The 27,755-nt window shown below is 39.3% G+C and overlaps 1 protein-coding gene across 1 annotated transcript; it reads right to left on the bottom strand.

Annotated features, from left to right (window-relative positions):
* Window positions 1-27,755, bottom strand: LOC144934184 (tetraspanin-5-like). Its single transcript, XM_078859746.1, has 8 exons — window positions 26,941-27,755; window positions 8,136-8,186; window positions 7,393-7,539; window positions 6,480-6,650; window positions 5,816-5,941; window positions 4,689-4,736; window positions 3,653-3,769; window positions 1-2,039 (listed from the first exon to the last, which is right to left on the bottom strand). The coding sequence occupies exons 1-8, from the start codon at window positions 27,049-27,051 to the stop codon at window positions 1,974-1,976; spliced, it is 837 nt and encodes a 278-aa protein (XP_078715872.1). The 5' UTR covers window positions 27,052-27,755; the 3' UTR covers window positions 1-1,973.

Here is a 27,755-nt window from a genome sequence, read left to right as displayed (position 1 = left end):
TTAAGAGCGCAGTGCATTTTATTTCCACACACTGTTGGAGTCATACAAACACTGAAAATGTTACATCAGACATGTCTTGTACTGTAGGTGGGCCATTTTTTTCACAAGGTTTTAAAAAAGTTTACAAGAAGGGGTGTTTTTTTCCTTTATTTTGTATTTCAAAAAGCCTAACAAAATGCTTTCCAATCTGATCACATACAGGAAAAGCGATTTATATTTACAGTACAGTAAAACAGCTATGCATCTTTAAATCATTACCGCGCAGAAATCAGAACAACAGTCACACTGGACAGACCTGCATCTAAAAGTAATGGCATAAACTTCACACAACTTCACCGCCTGTACACTTAATAGTTATTAACCTCTTCACTGGCTTTCAACAGTTGATACACCAGACAAACCCAACTGTACATGAGTGCCAAAGATCTTGTAGATGAAAAATATTCAAAAAATTTAATACAAATTATAAGTTTTGGGTCTAAAGCTAAGCACGTTTTTGGAAGAACAACAACAAATGCGTGGATACTTAGCGGAACTTTCTTTCGCCGTGTGTTTTTCTCTCTCGCTTTGTGGCGGCTTCACTTATTCCGGCAATCATTACAGTAGTTACAACTTTTTAAATGTTTTTTTATTTTATTTTTCATATCTAGACATTAGCAACTTCAGTGCAAACTAAAGAAAAGAAGATTACGATGTGATAAATAAGAAAAAAACTTGCAACACTAAAATTTAATACACTTTGCTTGCATGCAGCCTATAATAAAAGCATGCTAGAGATTGAATATCTCCGGGTGCACTGACTTGTTTTGTAAATCTTTAAGGGCTTTCTGTAGATGTTTTAAGCAATACTACACAGGACTCCTGTTCAGCAATATACTATGTAACACGTACTTACAACGGATAAATTAAAAGCACTGCTACTTAGTGGTAGTTTAAAATTATAGCAAACTGGGCCGAAGAATAATAAATCTACTGACGGTTTAATACTAGAAGGTGGTGATGCATTCAATAGTGAAATCTGCTGCACTGCAGCTTGCATTTAAAGAACACATTCCACTGCTGTTAAAATGCTTGACAAGAGTGAGTTAGTGGATGAATGGCAAATATTGTTCAACATATCTAACAAAAGACAAAAGAGTGCTATGGCTAGTGAACAAACTACTACATGAAAGCTAAATGTAGCTGTTACATAAGCCACTCAAATAAAGCTCATTAACAACTGCTTATGTAGTTTACTGAGGTATGCCACTACATTCAAGAAAAAGATAAAAACAATAAAAAAAGCATTCAGTGGCAAAGAAAAAAGATGCCATCTTCACCGATTGGGAAAAAGTGGTCTAAAACAGTAAATGTATACACCCATTGTGGCTTGATGGAGAATCATCAATTGTATATTGTGCATGTGATGCAATATGGCAACAAAACAGTTCTGAATTTGTCTTAGGGAAAGTACAATAAAGATTTTTTTTTACAAAATCAGGAAGATACTTGTATAATGGTAAATTGTTAAAAGAAATTAAATAGGTTGACTAACTGTTCAGGAATGTAAATATTCTTTAGCAATTAACAACCACCAATTACATCCTCAAATCAATGTCCACCTATAGAGCCTTTATTCAGAACTGCGGCAAGTCCATTCAAACTGCATTGCCCAAAACAAAATTCTCATACAACTAATAACAATAATGGGTAATTTTAAAAGTGTGTGTGTAGTATAAAGTCAAACAAGTCAATTGGGACTCAATGATGTTGAACAAACATACATTTACAAAGTCTGAAAAATAGGGTTTATTTAACAAGTTAGAAAAAGAAAAACAAAAAAGGCGATCTGAGAGTAATCTAATAAAAATGTAAATCTAATTTGTTGTGTATTGCAGGCTTCGGAATATACTAACTGCAGACACACCAACCCATGCTGGCCAAGATGCAGGGCTATACGAGCAGGTACTGAAGGCCCACAGCTGTTTGTCGACTCACCAATTGGCTTTCACTGCTTCAACATCCCCTACTAAATTCTGTGCCAAACATATCCCAAATATCTGCAAAAGACACACACACAGACAGAATTTTAGTGTATGTTTTCATTTTTAACACCAAAGACAATACAATTATATGATAATTGCATGAAGAGATGAACAATTGTCCATCTGGAATGCTTGCAGCCAGGCAAGCCATACATTAACATCTGAGAATGGACCCGAGAAGATGATACTACCATCCATAAAAACTTCAGAAGGCCTCTAGTGCCCAATAATACAGGTAGGAACAACAGTTCCAAATGCCCACCAGGGATTATTTGTCTGTCGTGCATAGCCATGCCCTCGATTTCATAGAGCGCTTCGGGCGGGTTCAGCATCACGTGACGCGCCGCCCCACGCAGCTTGCGCCGCATGACACGGATCGCACGAATGCGCTGTCCAACCAAGTTCCTACCTGTCCACTCCGAAGGAACTTGTTAAATGCCACCTATTCATGCTCTGTATAGAACCATCCTTAGAGCTGGTTTGCTCTCAATGAAATTAACATTTCATGCTAAATTTTTCTGTAGTTCAAGGAAATGACTGAAACTTAACTTGCTACACTTGAGAAAATGCTTTAATCACAGGCAGCTGAAAAGATTCCAATGAAGAGTTCGTGGTAACTTTCTCAGTGCTCTGATGGAGGCAATAGCCCCACTGCTGAATTTTTTAAATTGTTTTACAATTGTACTTTTTTTATACAAATGACCTTTTCAATCCAAACAGTGGCATATTTTAATGAATTATTATCATTGTTGGAGTTCACTTTACAAACTTCCCTTAATGTAATCATGCAAATCAGTTCTTCTAACGTCTAAAATTCACAACACCAATGATGATGCAGAGGTCATATTGACCGGCAACCATTATACATCCACCTGTAAAACACGTTCCTTGTGATAATTAACACTCCCAACATTGTCAATTTACATGCAGTGAGTGAGCACATGATTCACCATGGGACCCCAGTCATCAAGAGACAGCTAAATGAGCCAGAAATTGAGAGACCTGGATAAAAATGAAAAAAATGTTGTATGGTGGGTAAAAAAAAAAAACCGCAGGTGCCTTTGTAAAAAGACAATTATCAGAGTAAAGAATTACCTGCCATGGTGTCCCATCTAAATGCAGTCACCCATATTGTAAAATGTCCAAAAGAGAACACTGCATGTTAACCATTATAACTTCATTACTTTCGTATAATGAAAAACGTTATGAAAACATAACACTTTTTAGGTACTGTATTGTTACGTCTCAATAGAATTAGCTGCACATGGCTAAGTGTACCACGTGGGTTACAATGTACACAATCGAGAAAAAGCTGACACCATTTTTCAAATGAAATGATTGATAGCAACTGTTAGTTGATGGTAATCAAGCCTTAAGACGTAGATGCTTTTGACTCGGGAAATGTCTTCAACATTCATCCTCCTGGCAGGCCATAATGGTCTACGAGTGTTGAAGTACAACAAGAAGTGCTCACTGCATTTGCCAACGTCACAGAAAAATCACCAAGCCAAAAGGGAATTTGCATGCAGGCCAGGATGGGGGTCAATTTGAGGGATTCGTGTAAATATGCGGTTCTAAGTCCGCCATATCACGAAGCATAAAAATTGTGCAAAGATGTGTTTACGTACCTGTACAAGTGCAATGCCGATGAATATCCCTGCCACCAATATCAGATTGTTTTGCAGCCACTTCTCAAACTGGGTCACACACCCTTTTGTATAAATGTAACTTTGCTGCTCCAGTTCCTGTTTTGAACGCAACCACACCCACATATTGCAAGATTAGAAACCCACGTGAACTCTGACCACGAAAACAAACAATATGCACAACAGTACGATACACTTTTACCCATTTAAAAGTTCATTAAAAAGAGTGATAACTGTAAAATATATGAAACATCGATCCTTCACTGCCTACATCTTCATAACACTCAAGTTTCGATGAGGACTTGAACAGCATCTTAATACTTGAGTACACCTGACCGTCGCCCTCACATGGGTTATTTCTGCACGGATTCACAGCTGCACGGCATTTTTACGACAACCAAAAATTCAGAAAGCACACGGGTGCGGTTCGCAGCTTCGCGCGGGTTCAGGAGCGGGTGTTGCAAAGGCGGCGCACTGCACCGGGCTGTGCCAGACTCCGCACGCGACTCTGAGTCGATTGCAGGCAGCTGCGTCGCGCTGATTGGCTGTGGATGGAGAGCCGTTGAGTTTGGAAAACAATTCTGCATGTTCACACCCAATGGACCATGGACCGCTGAGGGCTGCCCTCACTTCCTCTTCTTTTATCTCAAAATATTTTGGTTTACAGAAAATGCTGCCAAAACAAGATTTGTAGTTTAGAGTCCGCCATAGCCACTGGTATAATTTTTGGCTTTAAAAAAAATAATATTTAAGGGAGATAAACGCATGTCAAAGATAAACTAAAAGTTTTCTGGATAGAGAGAGAAGGGAGGAATAGCCCGACTGAGGAGCATATGGCATTGTCTGAGTATTCCTAACTACCAGCCTGTATTAGTGAGCACAGTGCCCGGGAATAGTTTCACCTGATAGTTACAGTCGTTCATTTTTGTGCAAGTTTTGTATGTACATTCGTGAGGGTCAGGTGTACATAAATATTGCATTACAAACTGGTGTATGTTCAAGGAAACGTTTTGCTTACCGCTTTTAACCTTACGTCATATCCACACTGAGTGTTCACAACATCTTCCTGCAAGTAACAAACAATTAGTTTTTTTTTACATTTTCAACAGATTGTGGTGTATACAAAACAGTTACTCGTGTATACTATTTTACATTGAAAATTAATTTGGCCTATGGGTATTCGTCCCTTTTTAAGACTGGTAGGACACTGCTGCATTTCAAAAATTAACATCTAAGCTGTTATTAACCCTTTATTTTGGTTGCCTGGAACTAGTAAAATCAACAATGCTCATAACTTAGTCTTGTAATAGAGCCAGTTGGCATTGGTTGAGCAGCTGAAACCCCACTACTGAACAGCAATACTGCCCAGCATGACCAGACCATATTGCTTTCAGGATGATAAACTTTGACACTGTCCAAGACAGTCACTGAGATATCATTACATGAAGTATAAATTTGAAGAATGCCCACAAGAAAAAAAATTTGCCCTTGTGAACAAAGGTTTTCAGCTCCTATTTGAAAGTATCACTCACCAATTCGATATAAATGTTAACCATAGAATCAATGTGTGCACTTTTACCAATCCTATTAGGGTAACTTCACTTTGAAGTTGCAGAACTCACAAATTGAGGCGTTAAAAGTTGGTGTAAACAGGAAATGATGAGAGCCAAAATAATTCTCAAAATCTTTACCCACTTGGCATGAAATACATTCATGGGAAAAAAAGTTGAGCAAGAGGCTTTAAAAAAATGTGAAGTTATGTATTCGCTCACATTAATCTCTCAGTTTTGAAATATGAGGGAAGCAGAACATTTAGTTTCGTGTTACACAAATGATTAGCAAAAAATAAAGACAACAACGCATTCATCCTCATTTTGCACAAGACCAACCATTGTAATGCGTATGTGTACATCTTAGAATTATCTTAATGCGGCTACACCTTACAAAATAATCAATTGCACAGTTACAATGTGGGGCAAACTGGGACACATTCGTCGGTGGAGAGCATGTGGGTCTGACAGGAAACATCTATGGGGGTTCAGCTCATGCACACATTCTTCAAAGCGCTAAAACACGACACTTTTTAAAACCAGTCAAAAAGGGAAGACTAGCCAGCAGTGGCAATGTGATTATCTCTGTTCTCACCGCAGGGTCTTTGACACAACAGGAAAAGGGAACGCCGCACTTTTCCCGGCTGCGGTTTTTGATACTACAGTTGAAGTAGATGTTCTGATCCCAGTCAAGAGGACCATGGGCACCGCAGCACTGCCACTGTGAAGCATGCCGATGAATGAAAAAATACTCAAAATATATGTGTTTCTAACAGACATTCCTGCTACTACTTTAATAAACATATATGTAAACTGGCTAACTTAGGTAGCTATGTGATGCTTATAATTTATCAACCTATGGCATGGAAACTCAATTTTACATAAAATATGTATTTTGCAGTAAAATACATTAATTCAGTTGCTGAACAAATAGTAAGCTCCTCACTTATCCAATTTGTGTATACTATTTGATGACTGCATCCTGATAACTTGCAGAGGTTCACCAAAATGTACACCATTATATTTAAATTTTACACACATCACAATTGTCCAGTGTTCTCAAAATCCTAAACGTGAAAATTATACTAATGACAAAAATTATAATCACACAGGTACCTCAGAAGTTACAACTAAATATTGGTAACTCCAATCCATCTAAAGAGGACTCGTTAAACATAAAGGTAATATTATATTAACAAACATCAATATATTATAAGTAAACAATATAGCAGGAGAGCAAAATAAGGAAGTTATCTTACGTAATCTTGTGCAAAGTCAATGAGGTTTTGCAGGTCAATGTCATCACGGTAGGCCTTCACGTTGTTGTAGATGAAAAAGTTCAGTTGGTCACGAAGCCAGTCTTTAAAGACGAAGGCAAGCACTCCGGCGGTGAGCTCCAGGAAAAAGATCAGCCCCAAAAATGTGGAAAACTGGGTGGTACAAATAAACGATGATAGATATAAAGAGCGAGAATGCACTCCATCAAACGGCTATACAGCACGTAATAACTTTAGATGGAATTGTATGCGAAGTTTTGTGACACATTTATGAAAATCTCATTACAAATAGGCACAAAAATATATAAGGTTTAAACGTAAAAAGAATGAAGCTAAATTAACTAAAAAAATGTAAATTATAGCACAGTGCATTTGATTAACAACAACAATTTAGTCAATGTTTGATTTGAAAAAAGAAAAAAAAACTTGTTTAAGGTACATTAAAGCCAGACTTAAGTAAAGCTGAGACAGGCTGGGATACTACTCAAAATAAATCAAATCTATTAATAAAACTAAAACTCCAACTTCTACATTGCGCATGTGCCCAATAAAGCTGCACATGCTAAAAGAATGCATGAATCTGTACAGAAGCAGTTCTAAAGCCACACTGGTAATCCACATGTACATTATATTTATTACAATGTTTGGGGATACCATCTAGGATTTCCTAGCTATGACAAGCAAATATAACATTCCTACACACAATTGGCACAGAGCTTTACTGCACACAGGCTAAATTAGTGCATGAACAATGTTGGGTTGGAGTTTTTAAGTTTATTTTTCAACATGTATTTGCAGCAGCCATTCTGGCTTACCTTGAATTCAGGTTTACTTAAAGGGGTTTCAAGAGATGTTATCATATTCGAATAATATAATTTTACTGATGGCAACTTACGAATTTGAGGAGGTAGGTATTCTCCCTTAGGGCACCAATGCAGCCAGCAAAGCCCAAGATGAACATTACGGTGCCAACCACGATGAACAACCACACTGGGTCAAATCCTTTTAGGTCCGTAATCGAAGAAAGGTTTGAGAGGACTCCCTGTATCAGACAAATAACACAAATTCAGGATTTAGAGTGCATACTTTTCAATCAAGGACACTGATAATAAAAACAAGATTCATCGGGGACAGCCCTGTAGTGTCTGCACACGTTTGACTCCCTATTTTTACAATACACAACAGGTGGCATTATAAGTACTGAGGCCTCATGTCATGCAAGTATTGAAAATGGCTTGCGATATATTATAGCACATGGCTGTGTGATTACAAATGCTAATTCTAAAGCCATGGTTTCGTATCAACATTTAGGAGAAAAGACTATTACTACATTGTTAAACATAAAAAACGAGCATTGCTACAAAGTTACATCACTAAAATATAATAACTTTAATTAAAATACTGGCAAACACCATCATAATGTTAATGGCTAAAAGTAGGTTAAACAGTATGTGGAATTCTTTCCTCTGTTCCACATAATATTATGTTTCAGGACTGCATTAATAAATGGGCATTGTTTAATTAGGACTGCCCTATTATGCACAGGGGTGTAAAGGGTGGTCACCTAAATGATGAGAACAGAAAAAGTATCAACATTCTCGCGTACATATTTCAGTTAAAATAATAATAGAATCGTACCTTTTCCGCCCATGCCCATAGTCCTATTGCAAGAAATGCCGCACCAACCAACTGCAAAATAAAAACAATTGATACAATTAAAGAGGACAGATATCCTTTATAAAAAATGCACTGTTTAACGCTTTCCAACTAAGGTTGAGAACGTGAATGTATTTGCCGTGGCATTGAAGAGCACTGTGCGGTACTGTCTTCCTTTATCTAAACCTCGCAAGTGTTATATAAAATAGTGATAGATATCGAATGTTGTGTTTGAGTCTATACAATACAAGCTTTGTTAATTTGCCCACAATTAACTTTGGGTAAAGTTGAATTACATTCCTGTGAAGTCAGTGGGATAGTTGTGCTTGGGACACATCTTGTGGTCATTTGACATTAAAATGCTTCAAACATTGTGAAAACTTTGAACTGAAGGCCAATGAGCAAATTGGTCTGTACATTGAAGAAAGTAAAGAAACTAATCCAATGTTATCTGCTCATCGGTATTCTCACAAAATTTTAATTGCGACTAAAGATAATATATTCCAACAGCTCTCTTCATAAAGAATGTGATTGAATGGAACATTAAATAAATAACAGGATCTTTGGGTCCCAACTGAAGCATGCACAGAACATTCGAGATTAGTCCATAGAACTTGTCTTCGCCTGTCTTTGCGCTTCATCAACACAGCAATTGAAAAGGTAGTTGATGAAAGGGCATTTTGAAAATCACTGCAATTCTCAAACCTACATGTCGACAAATTACATTAGCATAGCTCTATGGCTTGGGAACAAAGGGACTGCTGATCCGACAACTTAATTTTTCTACAGTTGAGTCCGTCTAAATTACATTAACAGAGCTTAAAAATTATACATTAGATGCATTTAAGACTAGATTGTTAGACCCCCTATCACACAACAGACATAATGGCTGTTGTAACGATGACAATATTATTGTTTTGTCTATTAAACAAATAAAACAGTACAGTATGCAACTGTAGAATATCAGTTGGGGCACAACGCATACCCTTGCAATATTAATGTACACGTAAAACACAAGCTCCATCATATATAGTTTATACTACACGCAGTTCACATAGACAAAATAATTAAAACCAAAATAGTTGTACGAATTGATTTACAAACGTTTGGGCCAACTGAGTTGACTCTTCTGAAACAATGGAGCACTCGAGTCCGTGCAGATCACCCCCATAAATACCAAAGAAATTATAAAAAATAAAGAAATATATTACACTGTACAGATGGTGATGATTATTATGGATTGTGGCCAATTCACTATGTCCCGATGACGAGCACTGCGTTGGGACAACTCCGGCTGTGTTCTGCTCTCACAGCGATTTTATTTGTCATGATGATGATGCTATTGATGGTAGTGATGGCCATAACAGTAAAGGTCGTGATGATGCAGCTAATCCATGTATACACGTCTCCAGGAAGTCATTGGCATGGCAACAATTGATCCAAGCTCTCATCCAGATAAGAAGAGAGACCGACCCAGATGTTGGCAATAAATCATCAACTTTTTGGATATAACCCCACTTAGAATGATCCAGAGGTGTAATCCAGGAAAAACACAATTCTTCCAATAATTATCTGAGCTTTTGCATGATTAGAGTAACCCAGAAGTGGCAGCAAATTCATCCTATCTGTTGTGTGCTGCTGGGTAAAAGGAGTAAGTTAGACAACAACACAAAATATGTGCCTAAAACGACACACGTCAAATCAGATAAGAGTATTTCTACTGTTCGTGGCTGTACAAAATGTTGTTTTTATTGTCAAAGATTGCCTGCATACGACACCGATGGACAATTTGCAAATAAATGGGGTTATTTCTGCATTCTTCCAAATATCAATTGCAGTAAACACTTACGAAGCTATAGTGGAAATTCAATTTCACACCATCTTTTAGGGAATGGGAATAAGCTTGCTCTAAAGTACAGAATGTGTGTGAAGCCATCTCTCTAAATCACAAGTGCAATATGCACCTCTCAGTCCAACCGATTTCATTAGCAAGTGTATTTCACGTTCCAATACAAAATATACTGTGAATGAAATCGATGTACAACTTCTTTGGAGACAATACTGAGCGCACGTATGAATAAATTAATACTCATTAGAAATAAAGATTATTTCCCTCACCTTCCCATGTAAAAATACAGACACCTCGCTCACGGTCCCCACTCGATGGGGCAGCGTGCCCAATCTCCCCCTTCTCTAAACCCAGGTGCACAGCGTTCGAGACTTCTGTCAACGGAGTTTCCATACCCCCACCCTCGTCGAAGTTTGTGCTCCAAACCGGGCTCCTACTGAAAAAAAACTACCCACAGCTGAATGCCTCCTCAATCCACTGCCATCTCACATTCCTCTCGATGTGAAAATCTATTCCACACCTACACATAAGCGTATTTCAACGCACCATCATCTGTGTTCTCAGCATTACATCATTAATTTTAGACACCAACCATCATTTCCTGCGAGTGACTTGTTTTTTCCAAGCTCTCATATGTTTCTTACTGGTCAATGTCTCAAATTCTTGTTCTCCAATACAAGCATTTTTGTCTGTCAGTGTAATGATTAGATTCTAGATTTGAAGCCTTCGTGACTGCAAGGATTCATCATCTTAGGTTTTTTCGGTAAAGTCACGTAGGCAAAACATTAAAATTAATGAAAGTAAAATAAAATAAAAATCACGACGTTTCGGAGGCAACACCTGATGACGGAGACTTGTGTTGCCTCCGAAACGTCGTGATTTTTATTTTATTTTACTTTCATTAATTTTAATGTTTTACCTACGTGACTTTACCGAAAAAACCTAAGAAACATTATTAAATTCTCCACGCTTCTTCGTGCACCTTCATTTGCCATTCTCCATGTACTGTATCTGCTCCAAGTGTCAGAGCCGAAAATATACATTGACTTAAAACTTTCTTTGTAAGGCACAACTGTATGCTGCTTTTCATAATCTTAGTTGAGTTTTCCAAAAAGCATTCCAACCTTGCCTCGTCTGCCTCTTCAATTCATCATGTTGATCCAGTTCAAACACTCTGCTATATTCCAGTTTCGTCCCTTCTATTGTTTATGGAACTTGCACAAGACCTTTCATTTTGCTCATTTACTTTCAGCCTAACTTTGCAGTCTTCTTTATTAAGTTGTATTATTTTCTGTCGTCTGTTTTCATTGATTTGTACAGGACTCATTGGCAAATCTTAGTCATCAGCAAATAGTTCCTCCATTTATATATATATTTATAAAACATATTGAGAGCGTAAAATTACATCTTGCAATGTTATGATACAAATAAATATACTATTTTCTACTCTCAATTCTCATGAAGGATACCTCGTATTAATTAAATAATCACAAGTTTAGTGTCGTTTTAAACTCAACATTCCTGCCACCACATTTCTATACTTCGACATTTCCACAAGCACTACCAATTCAAATTTGGAGAATTTAATCCTGTTTTTCCAATAAACATTCCATCTACACCATACGTCAAAAACAAGGACATGACTTGGCAAGAAAGCACTGGTACGTCTCCTTTGAAAAGGTTACACAGCCAAGTCAACCAAGCCGAGATGACATATCAGGTTTCTTGGCTATAAAAGAACCAGCTTCAAACATTACTGCTGTACAGCCTCCTTTATTCGTATTTTTTTATTATTATTTATAACCGCTAACAACTCCGCTGGAAATTGTATGGGAAAAAATGTGCAACATACAAAAAAGTAGGCTGAACTGCACTTTGCAGAACGCAATAAAAAAACCAGCACTTTTGAATGTCTTTGTACTGCCAGAAATTAAAGCTGTAGTAAGTCCAAAATGTCAGTCTGCACTTTCAGAGGGCGTGGTCAGACATGTGGATTTCATTCATATTTTACAAAAAAAATAACACATTAAACCACCAGTTCAATCCGTATGTGGTCTGCAGTTAAGCCAAAACATGCACAAAACATGACCCAGATGTTGCACTCGTATTGAGTACAGAAATGCCATTTAGTTATATCAGGTCAGTCCCAAGTGCAGTCCTGAGTGCAGCCTCGCACCCACTTCAATTCAATAACCGACGCCGCTTCTCCGGTCTGTCAGGATGGGAGAGAATTAAAGAGTCGGTACAACTTCCCATTTCGTGCCCAACTCCGCATATAAAACAACGTATGAAAGTCAACACTGGTGCTTTCAATCTCACATTTACATGCTGAAGTTGAAGCAAATGCTTGGGGTGACATAGGTACCCTGCATTTAATTCAATATTTTAGCACGTGCCAATTTTTTTATCGAAAAAATTCCAAAAAAACACTTGGGGATAGAAACAAAAGACACCAACAGTGAGCATCACACAGGAAGACAAGGTATGGTACAGTTTGTTGCTTTGTAAAGAGGGGCTCTAAGTGGGGAAGCATTTTTTTTAGTTAGTGGCTAAAACTGTTTGCAGCTCGTGCCAAGGTGCAGAAAAGACAGGCCGGTGGGTAGTGGTCTGGGGAAGTGAGGTAGCAGAGGGGTGGGCAATCAAAATATCTCTGCATCACTTACCCATGGTCCAAAGGGGAATTGCGAATTGTTAAGATTAACTAACTTGTGATAACCCGCTCAGTGTCTTGAACACTGAAATATGATGAGGCAGATAAAGATTTATCATAACTACACCACATGATTCAGGGTCACAGTTTGATTCAAGTTTGCATTTTTTTCTCACGTGTACCACCTCATTTTGCACTGTATGGACTATGTGTCATTTGTAACGTCTGTCGTGTCTAGTTTGTATTGTCATCTTCCTTCCTTGGACTGTAATTTTCTGTCTCTATTGTCTCGTTTGTACCATCCCATTGGTATTGTTTCATCCGTGTTAGGTCCTGTTTTTCCCACCAAAGTCGAAGCAAAAGACAAAATAATAAGTCATTCATAAATGGATGATTTCAAGAATATATTGTTTATTATTAACACATGACGCATGCTAAGTGAAGAGCGGTCTATACTCTGCTGGGCTAGATCTTGAGCATCAAAGTCATGCCGTGTGGTCAAGTATTAATCATTTGTGATTCACCAGTGGCAACAAGTTGGAAGACAATTCATCGTTATACGACTTCAATGGGGATGTTAAAATCGAAAATGTTTACAAACATCCATGCATGCAAAACCATTTCTCACAAGTTACTGTTTAACAAATTGTTGATAAAGTGTTTCAGGGTTCAGTCAGGGTTGTGGAGGTACCAAATTCATACGAGAGAACACACGGACGCAAACACAAATATAAGCATAAATTAAGTCCACGTGAACCAACTATTGGTCTCATATGCCATAAGCATTATTACCGAAAGAACCAAGAATAAGTCTACATATTATCGACTGCCAGTACACTCACCAAACTTAATAATCAGGCTACAGTCTACATTATAGACTGCCAGTAGACTCACTCCGATTAAGAACCAGCCTACAGTCTACATTAGTGGTTTTTAGTTTTTAATATTTTTTTGTTCACTTTATTTTCATTATTTTTATATCTATGTGACTTTACTGAAGGAACCGAAGAATATTAATTCCTGCAGTCACGAAAGTTTTAAGTGAAAATATAGACATGAAAAAAATCTTACTGGGGAGTATGACTGTATGTAGCTGTGACTTTATGAAAACTATCACGTGGATGACAATCTATTGCTAGAAAGGATTACTTTCAAAAAGATGCAGCAACACTTACCGAAACTTCAAAACAGCCTATGCTTTCCTCAAAAAGGTAAGTTACACGTCACATTGGTACCGAGAGGTTTGATCTATAAACACCCAACATAAGTGTAGTGATCCTATGTGCTTTACGTGATACCACAACCGCAGTGAATTCAGGAAAACCTCAGCGAACTCGGGGGTTACTTTCCTGGATAAAACAGTGTTATACAACACTGCGTGAGACAAATAATACTGTATATCATATTCTTGGGTCTTTTGGTAAAGTCACGTAGATAGGTTCAAAGAAAATAACGTCACTTTACCGAAAGACCCAAGAATATGAATTCCTGCAGTCACGAAAGCTTTAAGTCAAAATACTGTATACCGTATAGGGAATATAGGGGTCTGATATTCTACACGAATTCCTCCCTTGTTATTTTAAATAAGGGATGGAGAGTCGCTCTCCATCTCGCGTGTGTGTGTGTGCACGCGTACACTCAAATTCACCGCAACACAAAAGCCCCATTTCCATTGCTCTTTCCGCCCAGCGGCACTTACGCCCCAAAACACTGCATTTCCAGCCCGATGTTCGCCCCCCACCAAACTATCGCGGTAACTTGAACGTTAACGATTCACCATCTTGGCGTCCGTATGACTAACAACCCTCAATGAGTGAGTGGACTGCTCGATGCATGTGGCAGCTTGTGAACGTTGGCGTTATGCGCCTTGTGTGTTGCATACGGTACCCCTGTTCAAAATATCATACGCAGAAAAACAGACACGCGGTGAACACACCGTTCTCAGTCCCTTCATTCACACCATAATACCGTCCCACTCTTAGCAGCATCAAACCACGCAGAGCCGAAACATCACCCCGTGTTCCGGAAAATAGACCTCATTAGGCAAACCGTGTAGAGTATAGCCAAAACACGCGTCTGATAAAGCCGCGTTCGAAGAAATGTCCTTTGAGTACATGTTGTAATAATGAACAGTTCCTGCACCTAAAAAAAATGCTGCACCTACAAACGTTGGGGCAAAACAGCATCTTACATTGGACCTCGGACCAAGGATTTAATAAAAACTTCCACTTCACCTAAGACACTTGAATTGTTTGCGAGGAAGCAAACGGAGGATAATTTCGCATTAAGCTGCACCAGGTCGACCAATGAATAAACATCGAAAATGTAAATAGCCTGCAAAAATTTAGTAATAAATACATGGAATTATGTACAGACTATAAAGTAGAGAATATGTCATGGTAAGTACAATGTATGACAAGTTGCGCACTAACTTGTTAGATAGTGTATAAGCCATAAGAAAGTACAAATGTAATACATTCAATTATATGGCTATACCACCGCATGTTGGTGGTGGTGAGAGATGGGGAAACTGGCACGCACCCTCGGAACGACGACTGTGCAACAGCACAGTGCACAGCGTATAGCAACCCGGAAGTGCTTGTTACGTGTTGGTCTGTACAATAACACAGATGAGGACATTTACAGCACTACATACACAGAAGCAGTGGATTGTTTTTACACACCGATTTTAATTCGTTTTTCAGCTGGCTGGACCTTTCAGCTAGCTCGGGTTTTATTGTATTTAAACAGTGGGCTGGTTTGCTTGCTCGAGTCAAGGAAAAACAACACAAAGAGGCAATGTTTAGAAGTGTAAAAAGAGGCATTCTTCACACACCTTTGGGTTACATTGCAACAGCAATTTTGATAAAGATTATATTTCTTCTATCCTTTTGAAGTCATATGATCGTACGCACACAGGCTGGCTTGCATGCCATTGCCCAAAGCGCTGTACATGTGGTAAAATAAAAACCTAGCAACAACAATCACCTGCGCAACCAAAAATACCCAAGAAATGCCATACGAGTACTGTAAAGAAAATGCAGTGCGACGAGTTACCCCATCAGATCAATACTTCAGTGTCACGGCAAGTCCTCGCTTAACGCGCGGTGTCCACACGACGCGTTTTCGCTATACAACTCGGTTCTTCCATTAGGGAACACTTTTTGCACAACGCTTAACGTGCACTGGTATAATAGCACGGAACGTGGCAGATATAACTCGGTTCATGAGCGGTCAAAGACGAACTATTTTCTTGAGCTGCGCAGCTGAGCGGTACGATACAGGACAGGGAATGATACAAGTAATGCAGCGTACTCTATCCGTGTGCGTACTGTACATCGTATCTCGCCAAACTTAATCGTTACATTATTTATGGGGACATTTTTTCGCTGCATGCGTTTTTCGCTTAACGTGGCGCTTTTCAGGAACGCATCTACCACGTGAAACGTGGACATGCTGTACAATTGCCATAATTGAGAAAAATTTAGAAACAACAATGTTATAATTTGTCAACATTAATTTGTTGAAAATACAAGGTACATCTAACCATCTAACTTCAGTTCCATTAACAGTTATTATTGTTACATGCAAACAAAAAAATCAGCATAACTAGCAACATTAGCGTCCTATGGATGTGACCTTATTAAGATAGGTTTTGCTGTTATTAAAGCCAGACAGTTAGCCAGCGTTGCATATTACACATTTGTCTCACAACCAGACTGCATGGGCTCCATTGGCTGACTCACAAAGTACGAATCTAATGGGCCAAATTAATCAATGACATTTTGTATGTATCTAGATAGAGGCACAATTTTATTTTATTTTTAACCAGAATGTCAACTACAAACACTCATTGAACTACTGGACAATGGATCTATGGAAACTATCAATACAAGGGAAACAGAACACAAGCTGGCAAGCCAGTCCATAAAAGGCACTTGTGTATGTTGTAATCAATGCTAATTGTGCTGATAAGTAGCATGCATTTTCTTTTTACTAAACATCTTCTGAACTTGAAAGTGATAGTAACGATCTGCGTGGGACGTTATGTAGCATAGTGTATGGATCATATGGGTTGCGTAATATAAAAAATGATAATCTCCATACATAGAAAGATATATTTCCTGGACTGAGCAGAAATGTTAAATAAAGAACAAACGTGTGAAAATTGTACTCTTGACCATAAATATCACAACATCACGTACAACTGCCAGTGGTATTCAGCGAATATTACAGGGAGCCGCTTAGCAGTAGTGAACAGCTTGCAATAGGAATGTTTCGAGATCAGTACCTTGTTCAGGGTTAACTAAGCTTCTGGGTTTGATACAATTAGTACTACTTATGGGAAAGTGAAGTGGCTCTTCTTTAGACGACTCGCTACTGCCATAGAAATATAGCATTTCCAGCAATAGCTCAATGATGTAAACAGGACATGAGCCCCAATGATCATTTGTGCAAGAAATAACCGACTTTTTTTCTATAAATGTTGAAAAGTTGGTTTTTGTTCTCCAAATTATATTCACAATGAGTTGTCCAAGGGATTAGGAGCGGACCCATTACGTCTGTTTTAAAACCCAGTATTTTTCAATTTAACTGTGAAAATTAGACAGGTCCAAAAGCTGATGTGTGTTCTTTGACATTTGAGGATTTCATCAAGATATTTGGCTCCCTTGCCTGACGGCCACTTGCAGCTTTCAATACTCTCTCTCTCTGACAGCATCTGGTAGGGCTTTGGAAGCAGTTTGTTTTGCCATGTTTGTTCGCAAGCTGCATTCATTCCCCTTGAGGGTGGTGTCCCTTGTGCATTAAGGGATTGTGTGACACTTTTTCGGCTCTATGCCATGCTGGCAAGTTCAAGTAAATGGAACTAGAACAGGTGGGCTTGTGTTTATTAAATGGATAAAAATGGTACAGTTGCATGTATTGTTACATTAATCATTGGGATTTGCAAACCTCTCTTATTGCCAATTGTGTATTTGTCTAAAGGATCTGTAGCTTATTATGCAATGCTTGCATAGATATACAATACAACACAGGGGCCACTACAATTTTGTTAACATTTCTCAGAGAACATTGTCAGGATTGATTTGAAGCTTTCGTGACTGCAGGAATCCATACTCTTTGGTTCTTTCGATAAAGTCACGTAGGTAGAAAAATAAAATAAAACAATATATCACGACGTTTCGATCGCAACACAAGCGGTTGTCCTCAGGCGGAAAAAATATAATCCAGCAGTGGAACTCGCTGGTTCAGCAGTTCCACTGCTGGATTACATTTTTACCACTTGTGTTGTGATCGCAACATCGCGATATATTATTTTTTGTTTTAATTTATTTTTCTACCTACGTGACTTTACTGAAAGAACCAAAGAGTATTGTCAGGATTGCAAATGCATCTTTGCGCGGTTTTCTTTTACCCAGGAAAGCCTCACTGACTCTCAAGGTGCGTTCAGCAGTGTCCTGCCAAGTTTTCAGAGGGGGCGATGTTGCTACGTGTAATCCTATTCGAGCGATTTTCAGGTCATTTTTTAGCACAAATTAGATCAATACCACTTACATTGTATGGGATTTTTTTACACTATGCAAGGAAACTGGAGAACCTGGATAAAACCCGCGCAGAACATACAAACTCTACACAGAAAGGTACCCAAATCAGGAATCAAACCAAGACCTTCTTAACACTTTCCTGTTCTGAGATGTCTGCAAGTTGCAGGGTGGGTCCCGTTCACCTCCGAATCTCAAAAGTCCAAGCGGCTCGACATTAATTGTATTTAGAGGCACAGCAACATTGTTTTTAAAGACACTGTACTCACCGTAGAGCACTGTAGCGACATGACCACACTGATAGCTGGCGCCAAAATGTGCCACACACCCTCCCACATCGCCTTGTGGAAGCCCCGGTTTCGTTTTGATGATGTACACGTACGTTATTGGAACGGAATCGTAAGAAAAGCTAATGACGTACATGTATGGAACGGGTTAATGTGAAGCATGCGTGTTACAACTACGCCACCCTGACTACTGCATCTGACTAATGATACAACTGCACAAATCACCTCCAAGTTGTCCTATACAAGTGCCTTGGTTTGTCTATAACCAGCACATATTAATATGAACCCACAGGCAGCAAGCATAACACGTTTGAAGGACAGAAAAACCTTGCCCAACGCGGCTTTATCGAACGTGTGATTCGGCGATGTTTCAGCTATACGTGCTTTGATGCTGCTGAGATTTTCATCTCCGCATCGAAAAGTAGTGCCTTGAGAGTGCTGTGATGTTGGAGGGTGTTAATGAATGTAGTCAGAAGGATTTTTATTTACCATATATGGTTTTGTGTGTATGTTTTTTTTGTGATGTGTTACTCAACACGCACAACGGCACGTTCACATTGTCACAAGCATCTTGCCGTCCAGTCACTGAAGGCGTGAGTCATATGGATGGCGAATGATTAACGTTCAAATTACTGTTAGGGGCGAGCATTGGGGCTGGCAATTTCGTGTTAAAGGGGAGCGCGGCGGTGTGGGAAGAGTAATAGATTTGAGGGTTTTATGTTTAAGAAAAATGTTTAACTAAAGCGTGTACACACACACGAGAAATGTAGAGTGAGTCACTCTCCTTTAGTACAATTACATGGGCAGAAATCATGTCGAATTTTCATACATTTTCAAACAAACTTTTGCCCAACACAGCATTTTCAAGGAACGTAAGCCCCGCGCGGTTCAGCGAGCTCTGCCAGTACCGGTAGACTAAGGTCTGGCACTCAACCATAACTAATAGCCGATGACCTCTGTTGGAAAAGAAAGCTGCTACTTTCGAAGCAAAAAGAAATCTCACAGGTGTGGACAGCAATTGGTTTATAGAATATCGGGAAAAGGTTCTGCAAGTAAAAACATAGCAGTTCTTGGAAGCTGGACTCATTCATTTGTATGTGCATCTGCGCTCCGGAACTTAATCATCCGAAATTGCAGCATAAACGATTCAAAAGAGAAACCCTGCTTCAAAACACTGTCATATGGACATTGTAATGAGATATAGTGCACTCTGTTCAGCTGGGTGCCCCACATTTGTTTAATATAAGCCTGTAGAAACAGATCACAGTAGCTTGTGCACTTAGGACATTCCATAACAAATGGTGGTTAGCCTTGAGCAATGGTTCTCAACCTGTAGGCCATGACCCCCACACGTCAGATGCGCAAAAGCGTTTCATGGGGGTTCAAACTGCAGCATGATTACCATGCAGGAATTGTTTTTTTTTAATGTACACAAGGAATGACGGTGCAAAGACTAAACACGAATACACAACACGAAAGAAATGCCCTATTAAATATCGCGTGGAATATAGGCATTGCCATGCAATCTCTCGTTTTATTGTGGTCTTAGTTAACGTAGGGAGCACAGGGGCTGGGAAGGTGAGGGGCACTGGAGGGACCACCAATCCACAAAGGTTGAGAACCACTGGCCTCGACGTTTGGGCATGTACCTCTGTATTCAGGTATCACTTTTAGAATCCATCTTCAGGCCTGCCATAATTGGTTGGAGGGACATGATGCTCATGAACACATCACCTGCCAATCTGTACATTTGTAAAAAAAACAAGGCACTCTATTCCAAAAAGTGTTATTTGCTGCAAGGTTACATGGCCAACTTGATAATTTCCTCATAATCAGCAAATCTTTACATGAGGATGGCTTGTTCGATGGGTAGCCTCATTCTGAATTCAAAGGAGCTCTATTTCTACTCGGTTAAGAGGGGACACTTTTGTCCCTACTTTGGCATAATGTTGATGAAAAAAAGTAAACATCTTGCATGTACCAAATAAAAATCAAGAATTTAATATTAAATTTTAATTCAAAAGGCCAGCGAGACATACAGATGAAGACTGGGGAGTAGGGGGGGGATGTTTATGTTGGTCAACGTGACCCAATACTGTGCGGATCGCTTACAAGCGTAAAAAATTAATTGTAATCGGCAATCAAAATGCATCACGGAAATCTGCTGAACACAATCCAAAATGTATTAACTTGCCTATTCATGGGTACCAATTTTGCATTTCAATTTGCAAGACAATGTACAAACTAGATTAAGTATCCAGTTATGCCAGCATTTCTCAACTACAGTTCTAGCAACCCACCCCCAATGATCACATTCTTGTAATTATCAAACTTTTCATACATATGCAAATCAAGTTACTGGAAAAGCCTGAGGGTTGGTGCCTTGACAGGTCATGAAAGAGGACTTGAGGTCTAGAGATGAGAAGCATTGAGTTACATTCATAACCCAAAAAATGCTTCATTCGGATGCATTTCCTTAACCAATTGCAATTTTTTTTTCAACAAAATGCTAGTGGCCAGAAACAGCTCTTAATAATATTCTTGCTTCTTTCCGTAAAGTCACGTAGATCGAATTTTTTTTTACTGAAAATAATTAAAGCAAAAAACCACAATAAAAAGATAAATTGTAAAAAATATAAAAACCAAAAATGTAATAACCATGATGTGTTTCTATACACGTTTAAGCTAAATTTTCTACCAAAATGGCCTGATTTTTTGTTAACACCAATGAAAACCTACTGCTTTAATGGAATTTTCATAATACAGGTGCCCAAGTAATTCCAGAAACTACTGGCAGATTGTGTACTTACAAGTCATGTAGTAGGCCATTCGGCATGGAGCGATGAAATGTTTTATTGATGTCATTAAAATCAATCATGATGCACACGATAAATGCATCAAATTGTGTATTATACAATATTTTGGAATATTTTCTATTTATATTCATGTTTAATGTAATTTGTTCATGGAAAGCCTGCAGCAAGGAGGCACCCACCACAATGTAAAAAAAATCATCGATTCTTGAGTCGGGATCTTGAATCATAATTAAATCGCTCACCACAATGGTGACTATTATTACATTCCAAGCTGTTATACCATACTTTTTAAAATAAAATTACACGAATTTAGATATTAACTTAAAGCTTTCGTGACTACAGGAATTCATATTCTTTGGGTCTTTCGGTAAAGTCACGTAGATAGGTTCAAATAAAAAAAAACATGACGTTTCGATCACAACACAAGTGATTGTCCTCAGGATGATGATCGCTTGTATTGTGATCGAAACGCCGTGGTTTTTGTTTATTTTTAATAATTTTAACCTATCTACGCAACTTCACCAAAAGACCCAAAGAATATCCTCATTCAGATTACATTCATCTTTGTTTTTCCTTTGGATTTAAAGAAGGATGACACTTTGCATCACCTTCCATCTCAACATATTACTCTTGAGTAGATGTGTGGCTCCGAGGCAAATATACAAATTATTATCCATAGGTTAGTATGCAAACAGATTAAAAAAAATAACGCGTAAAAAGCCACTTCGACAATAATCCACTGATACTTATGACAAAAATCATGGCACTACTGAGCCTAGACCGTCTATTTTACTCTGTTGTAAATACGTTGCTGCATTACACAATGGATTTTCTATTGTTAGCACTACGATATTCCACAAGCAATGCACACAACTGCCCCTACTACTGTACATATCTGTAAGTGTGTATGGCGCATTACACCTCTGCACGTATGAAGTTATTCCAAACTAGGCCATATTAGCTTGACGTTGGCCAGCAGTGAAAATATCCGAAGCAAAAAATAACAACTATATGTTCACGATTACAATTTTAAGAAAATTATTTCAACTAAAAGCAGACTGAAAAAGTCTGTAAAGTAGGGAAAGGTGGAATTTTACCAAGTGTATTCCCTCAACCGTCGCTATCTGTATTCAGCACAGCAGTCTGTAAAAAGGAGAAGTTATGGGGCTAGAAAGAGGCAAAAAAATACCACAGAACTAAAAATTGTTGGCATGCACATGTTAAGCAAATGTGTTGAACTTAATAAAACATCCCACCAGATGAATTGTTTAATTATTATTTGTGCATGGCGTTTGTCCACTTTACTTTTTATATAGTTAAGTGGTTTGGCAACTATAGTGCCAACATTCATATTTTACTAAAATAACATCAAATGACATTTTAAAGCAGATACTTGCCTTAAATTAAATATACAAAACACTTGTGAAATAAGTTGCCTTTGCCTACGTATTCCACCAGACCAGAAGTTCAAATGAACATCACGAAGAATTGTCTCCAGTTTTTTTAAAGACAATTCGTACGTGTCCTAAACTGCAGATAGCCAATACCAGATATAAGCAACCATATGGTTTTGTGTTGGCTGAAAAAAGGTTGGGAGATGTAATGGGGGGCGGGACCTTTTACCACTTCCATACAAAGTTTATTGATTTTTTTTGTTCAGCCAGATATAAAATTGAGTATTGCGTGATAACTCATCAAATACTGTACACAACTAAGTGGGTACAGTGCAGGAGGCACTTGATGTAGCACCATGAGAAATAATCAAACCACATTGTTTTTGCAATGCACTCATCCTCTCCTTGAAAGGGGCACAGTACCGCAAAACATATACTGGACATTGTGTCACCCCCTCCCATGCGTCGAGTTCTTAGAGATAGTTCCTCATAAGCTGGGCCAACATACACCACCATAAAATGCTCAGGGGGTTCAGACTGAGTCAATGCGGGGTTACTGTTTGTAGCACACTGCATACCAAGGGAGCAGTGTTTGTAGCACACTTCATACCAAGGCAGCAGCAGGTCGCAAATGGCATTGCGCAGACGTTGAAAGTTCTTCGTTACAGTGTACAAATAACCTTCTGCTTAAGTTAAAATTTCCACTACAAAGCCACACCTTGAATAGTAGCAGTTTAGATAGTTCAGGCATTAATGTTAATTTCAATATTGTGGCAAAACAATGTTTTGGTGTGGAATTTGGCAGGATAACGACATTCCTTCAATATGGGACAAAGTCTTGTGGCACAGCAACTTGAGCGGCACTTTGCTGCTCTATCCAAGGTTCACACATTTTGCACGCCTCTCCGCCGTGCCAAAGCATGAACACAGCATCAAAGAATGGACGGTGGCATGCTCATTTACTCCAATACATTAGTTGTGCTCTACTTTCCCACAATACACCATTTTGAAGCAATGTCATGGAAACTCCACAGGCATGGGCAGACTGCCAAAAACAAATTGATGCCACACCTGCGAAAAAAATGACACTGGAATAAATGCTTAATCCCGGCTTAAGCATTAAACTTTTAACGTGGCAATTATGACTTCCAACATCTCCGTCTGGCTGCACCATCACAATATGCATGGTATGCACTTTCCTTGATATACAGCATGCACCTGATCACTACATTTTCTAAGAAGCGTACAGCGCGAACAGCGATGTCACCTTAATACACTGCATGAATGTTCAAACGACAGAAGGGCACAAGTGGCCTGCTTTTGTGCCTTGATTAAATGCGTTTGGGCAAAGTTGTCACGTAACTTATGACACATAAAACCCTTATCCGCTACTTGCATCTAAAACAATTCCATTTCAAAACATAGCTTGTTATTTTTGTACATTTCTAGAAATGCGTTTTAGAAAAATCACGATATAACAGAATGAAAAACTTATAAATATTCCCATGAATACGGTTGCAATAAAAAGGCCGAATGTGAACACTCCAATTGTGTGGGGCATACAAAAGCATTCCATTATTCTTTTTTATCTAAACAATAGTCTGTATAACAGTAAACAGTGTAGCAAAAAAAAACACTAGTCATTGATGCATGCTGTTTCCTTTGTTTCCCCTGGGGTTCGACTGCTTTAGTTTAGTTTTTAGGCAGCCTCTCCCCTGCTGTGCTCATGTGTGCCCAAGACGGCAGGGGGAGGAAAGGTAAGCAGTCTCAATGTGCAGCTGATCGGTCTCAATGTTCACAAAAGGCGCCTCCCCCATCTCCGACATTGACATCACAAAAAGGGGGCAGAGCTCAGTAACATTCATGAAAGTCCGTGGATATGGCAACAACGCAAATGGTAGCTCATGCTAACACCGTCAGTAGGTCGATCTATTTGAAGGTACAATTGGCACTCATCAATGCTAGTCGTAAGGGTTTCAGCAGGTTGGGAAACTATGTTTACCCACCCACAATTAAGATGTATCTGCAGTTTCCATGTCAGAGGTCTTTAACCACATTTGACGTGTTTCAACACATTTTACGGACGAGTGTTCGTTGTCAGCGAACCACAACCATTGTGTGAGCAGCATCCTTCGTTAAAACAGTGTCACTATACTAAATTACTCTCCCAACTAAAGCTTCCCAACCCACCCTTTTCGTCATTGCATGTTGGTTTAACAATACGCTTTTTAAACAGTGGTAAACTAATACTGTACTAAGTTTTGTTGAAGGCAAGAGCCCAAACAAGACTTCAGCGTTTGAAGACCAATTATCACGGGCAAACCACTGATGCATTTACAGTACAATTCTAGCGAGCAGTACTATATACATGTTTGCAGGTCCACTTATTCGTCTTTTAAATGGTCTACGTTTTAAAATGCATTAAATATTTATGAAAATCTACCACGCATGCTTTACGGTCAGAGTAAAACCAAAAACATTAAATCAATACTGTACGGAAATTTTAGCATGACATCACGTTTGTTGCTCGAAATAACAAAACGTGTATTATTAAAGTGCGCAAACTTTCAGGTTGAACACGGTTAACCCGTACCCCATTGCCTAACATCTTCTGCAAATTATACATGTTAATGCATACCATTTATCCCCCCCCCCCCCCATGATTTCGTTCTTGATTATGGCATTGAAAACGATGCACCAATTACGTAAGAGCGTTTCTAATACATGGGGTTGTTTGTAGTCGGATTGTTCTATGCAGCGATACACAAAACGAACTGCTTCTAGCACGTTGCTGTGAATGATACGAACATGTGTGTCCACCGTGTATAAGTATTCTGTTACCAGTTACAGCTTTAAAACAAAATGTTATGCACCGGGAAGCCTTAAGTGTGGTCAAAACTTTCCATGATCGACACGGTGTAGAGAGGCCTTCAAACCGCAGCGGATTTAATAAAGACTCCATTATCTTCTTTGGGTCTTTCGGTAAAGTCACATAGATAGGTAAAAAATTTACATCAGGTGATGGCGATCGAAACGTCGTAGTTTGTTTGAACCTATCTACGTGACTTTACGGAAAGACCCAAAGAATATGAATTATTGCAGTCACGAAAGCTTTAAGTTCACTTATGATTCCATCACATGGAATGCATTAAAACAGTGGCGATAACCCCCCTTCATGGTTATCCCCCCACCGTGAAATAAAAGCAGAACACAGTGTATTTCCAAGTGAATGTGCAGAATCAATGTAGAGTCCTCAATACCATACAGCAGACAGATATGACCATTTGTGCGCACATGGTCAACAATCTAACGCCGAATAAAAGTCTCACGCGAACACCGACGTGCTAGTATTTGTAGCAGCCTATACAAACATTTAAACACGTCGGACACAGTTTACATGAAGCACATATACAAAAAAACCTAATTACGGCATAGTTTAACACGTAGGCCAAGTATAACTATATAGTTAACTGTTAGCATTATTGAAGTGGGCTGTTCACAAACAGTACAGACAATAGTATACACTACAAAATGGGCACACAGTATGTACTACATAGCTTGTTGCACATGCACTGTTACAGCCTTAAACATATACTGTACACGTATACAGTAACGTATGGTACACTATGCAATGCCGAGCACGTGGCATGAAGTATAAACGATACCGTAGCATACATAGTTGCTTGAGAGTGTATGGGGATAACAATACATTGAATCTGTGTATAAAGTTATAAATGTACACCTACAAAGTTATAAATGTACACCTCATTTCACCCTAAAATTGGTCTATCTGCTGACTGAAAAGTGCTAATTGCATTTAGAGACAAAAAAAGAACATGTGTATTAGTAGAGACTTAGGCTAAATACATTATTAAAACTGTTAAGTAGGTGGGGAGACTTGGAAACGATGTTGGACTGTGGTCAAGAACGACTGAGTAGCAGGCAAAGGCATGGACGTGTCACCGAGGAGATGGCGCGATGGAATCAGCTCTTGTGCCAGTTCTGGTTGGAATCTCAACGCGTAGAGATCGGGCGGCATGAGAAGCCCTTCGTTTAGCAGTGGATTGACCGCGGCCGACAATTGAGACGATGTTGAATAACACGACGGTGATTATGGCCCAACCATCAACATTCACGATGGCCTCGGCGCACAGACACCATTCACACCACTCAACGCACGATGGTCAAAGACTCGGGAGCACCGATTGGAGAGAGAAAAAACACACAAATTACCAACATGGCACGTACCCAGAAGATGATGTTGAAGCCGAACAAGAAGTACTTGGTCCAGCAGCTCACCTCGGGGCCCCGGTACGCTCTGTAGTAATACTGGCCCCCATGGCTCGCCTGCCGAGGCATTATACTGCACACTTACTGCTGCTCTAACAGAGGGCAGCGGAGACTTTTTCCGCTACGTTTCCTTGCTCCGACTGGATTCAATGTTTGTGTAGAGACGTGCGAAGTTTTCTGCCTATGTATTATGTCCGTGTTTAGCGAACAAGCGCGGACGGTGCGGCCTAGCTGGTTTGTCGGTATACGAACAAAGCCTCGGTCTCGCCTAGTCTCATCGCCGGCTTTGGCCCGAGCAGTCCCCGTTGTGCGCGGTAAACAGCGCGCCCTGTCCCAGCGGAGAAACACTTCGTGGTGGAACAAAAAAAAGACGATTAAGTAAACGTTGAACAAAAAAATAAACTACGATAAATTCAAGTAATACTAACGAAACAGCTCTTTAAAAAAAAGGCCTCACTATAATACAACGGAGCGAAACACGAATAAACAATTAGTGTCCGCCTCTCCGTAGCCTCTTGTTACAAAAAATATAATCGCGCCGTACTCGGAGCAGGAGCAGCAGCAGCAACAACAACAAAAACAACGTAGGCGGCCAGCGAGGACGCTCCTCGCTCCATGAATCGCACCGTCGTTTATCTTTCCTTGTTTTGTGTTTAAAACGAAACGAAGCGCCGGGTAAACATAAAAGGGGTTCGCTTTTGGTTGGGGTGGCTTGGGGCTGCTGCTGCCACCGCTTTGTTCTGCGCGGCCGTCGCGCTCATCCGGGGGCGGGG

This window comes from Lampetra fluviatilis, chromosome 9 (genome assembly GCF_964198595.1).
Source record: "Lampetra fluviatilis chromosome 9, kcLamFluv1.1, whole genome shotgun sequence".
In the NCBI taxonomy this organism is placed as follows: domain Eukaryota; kingdom Metazoa; phylum Chordata; class Hyperoartia; order Petromyzontiformes; family Petromyzontidae; genus Lampetra; species Lampetra fluviatilis.
The sequence above is the reverse complement of the archived record's forward strand: the minus strand, read 5'-3'. Positions and strand labels throughout refer to the sequence as shown.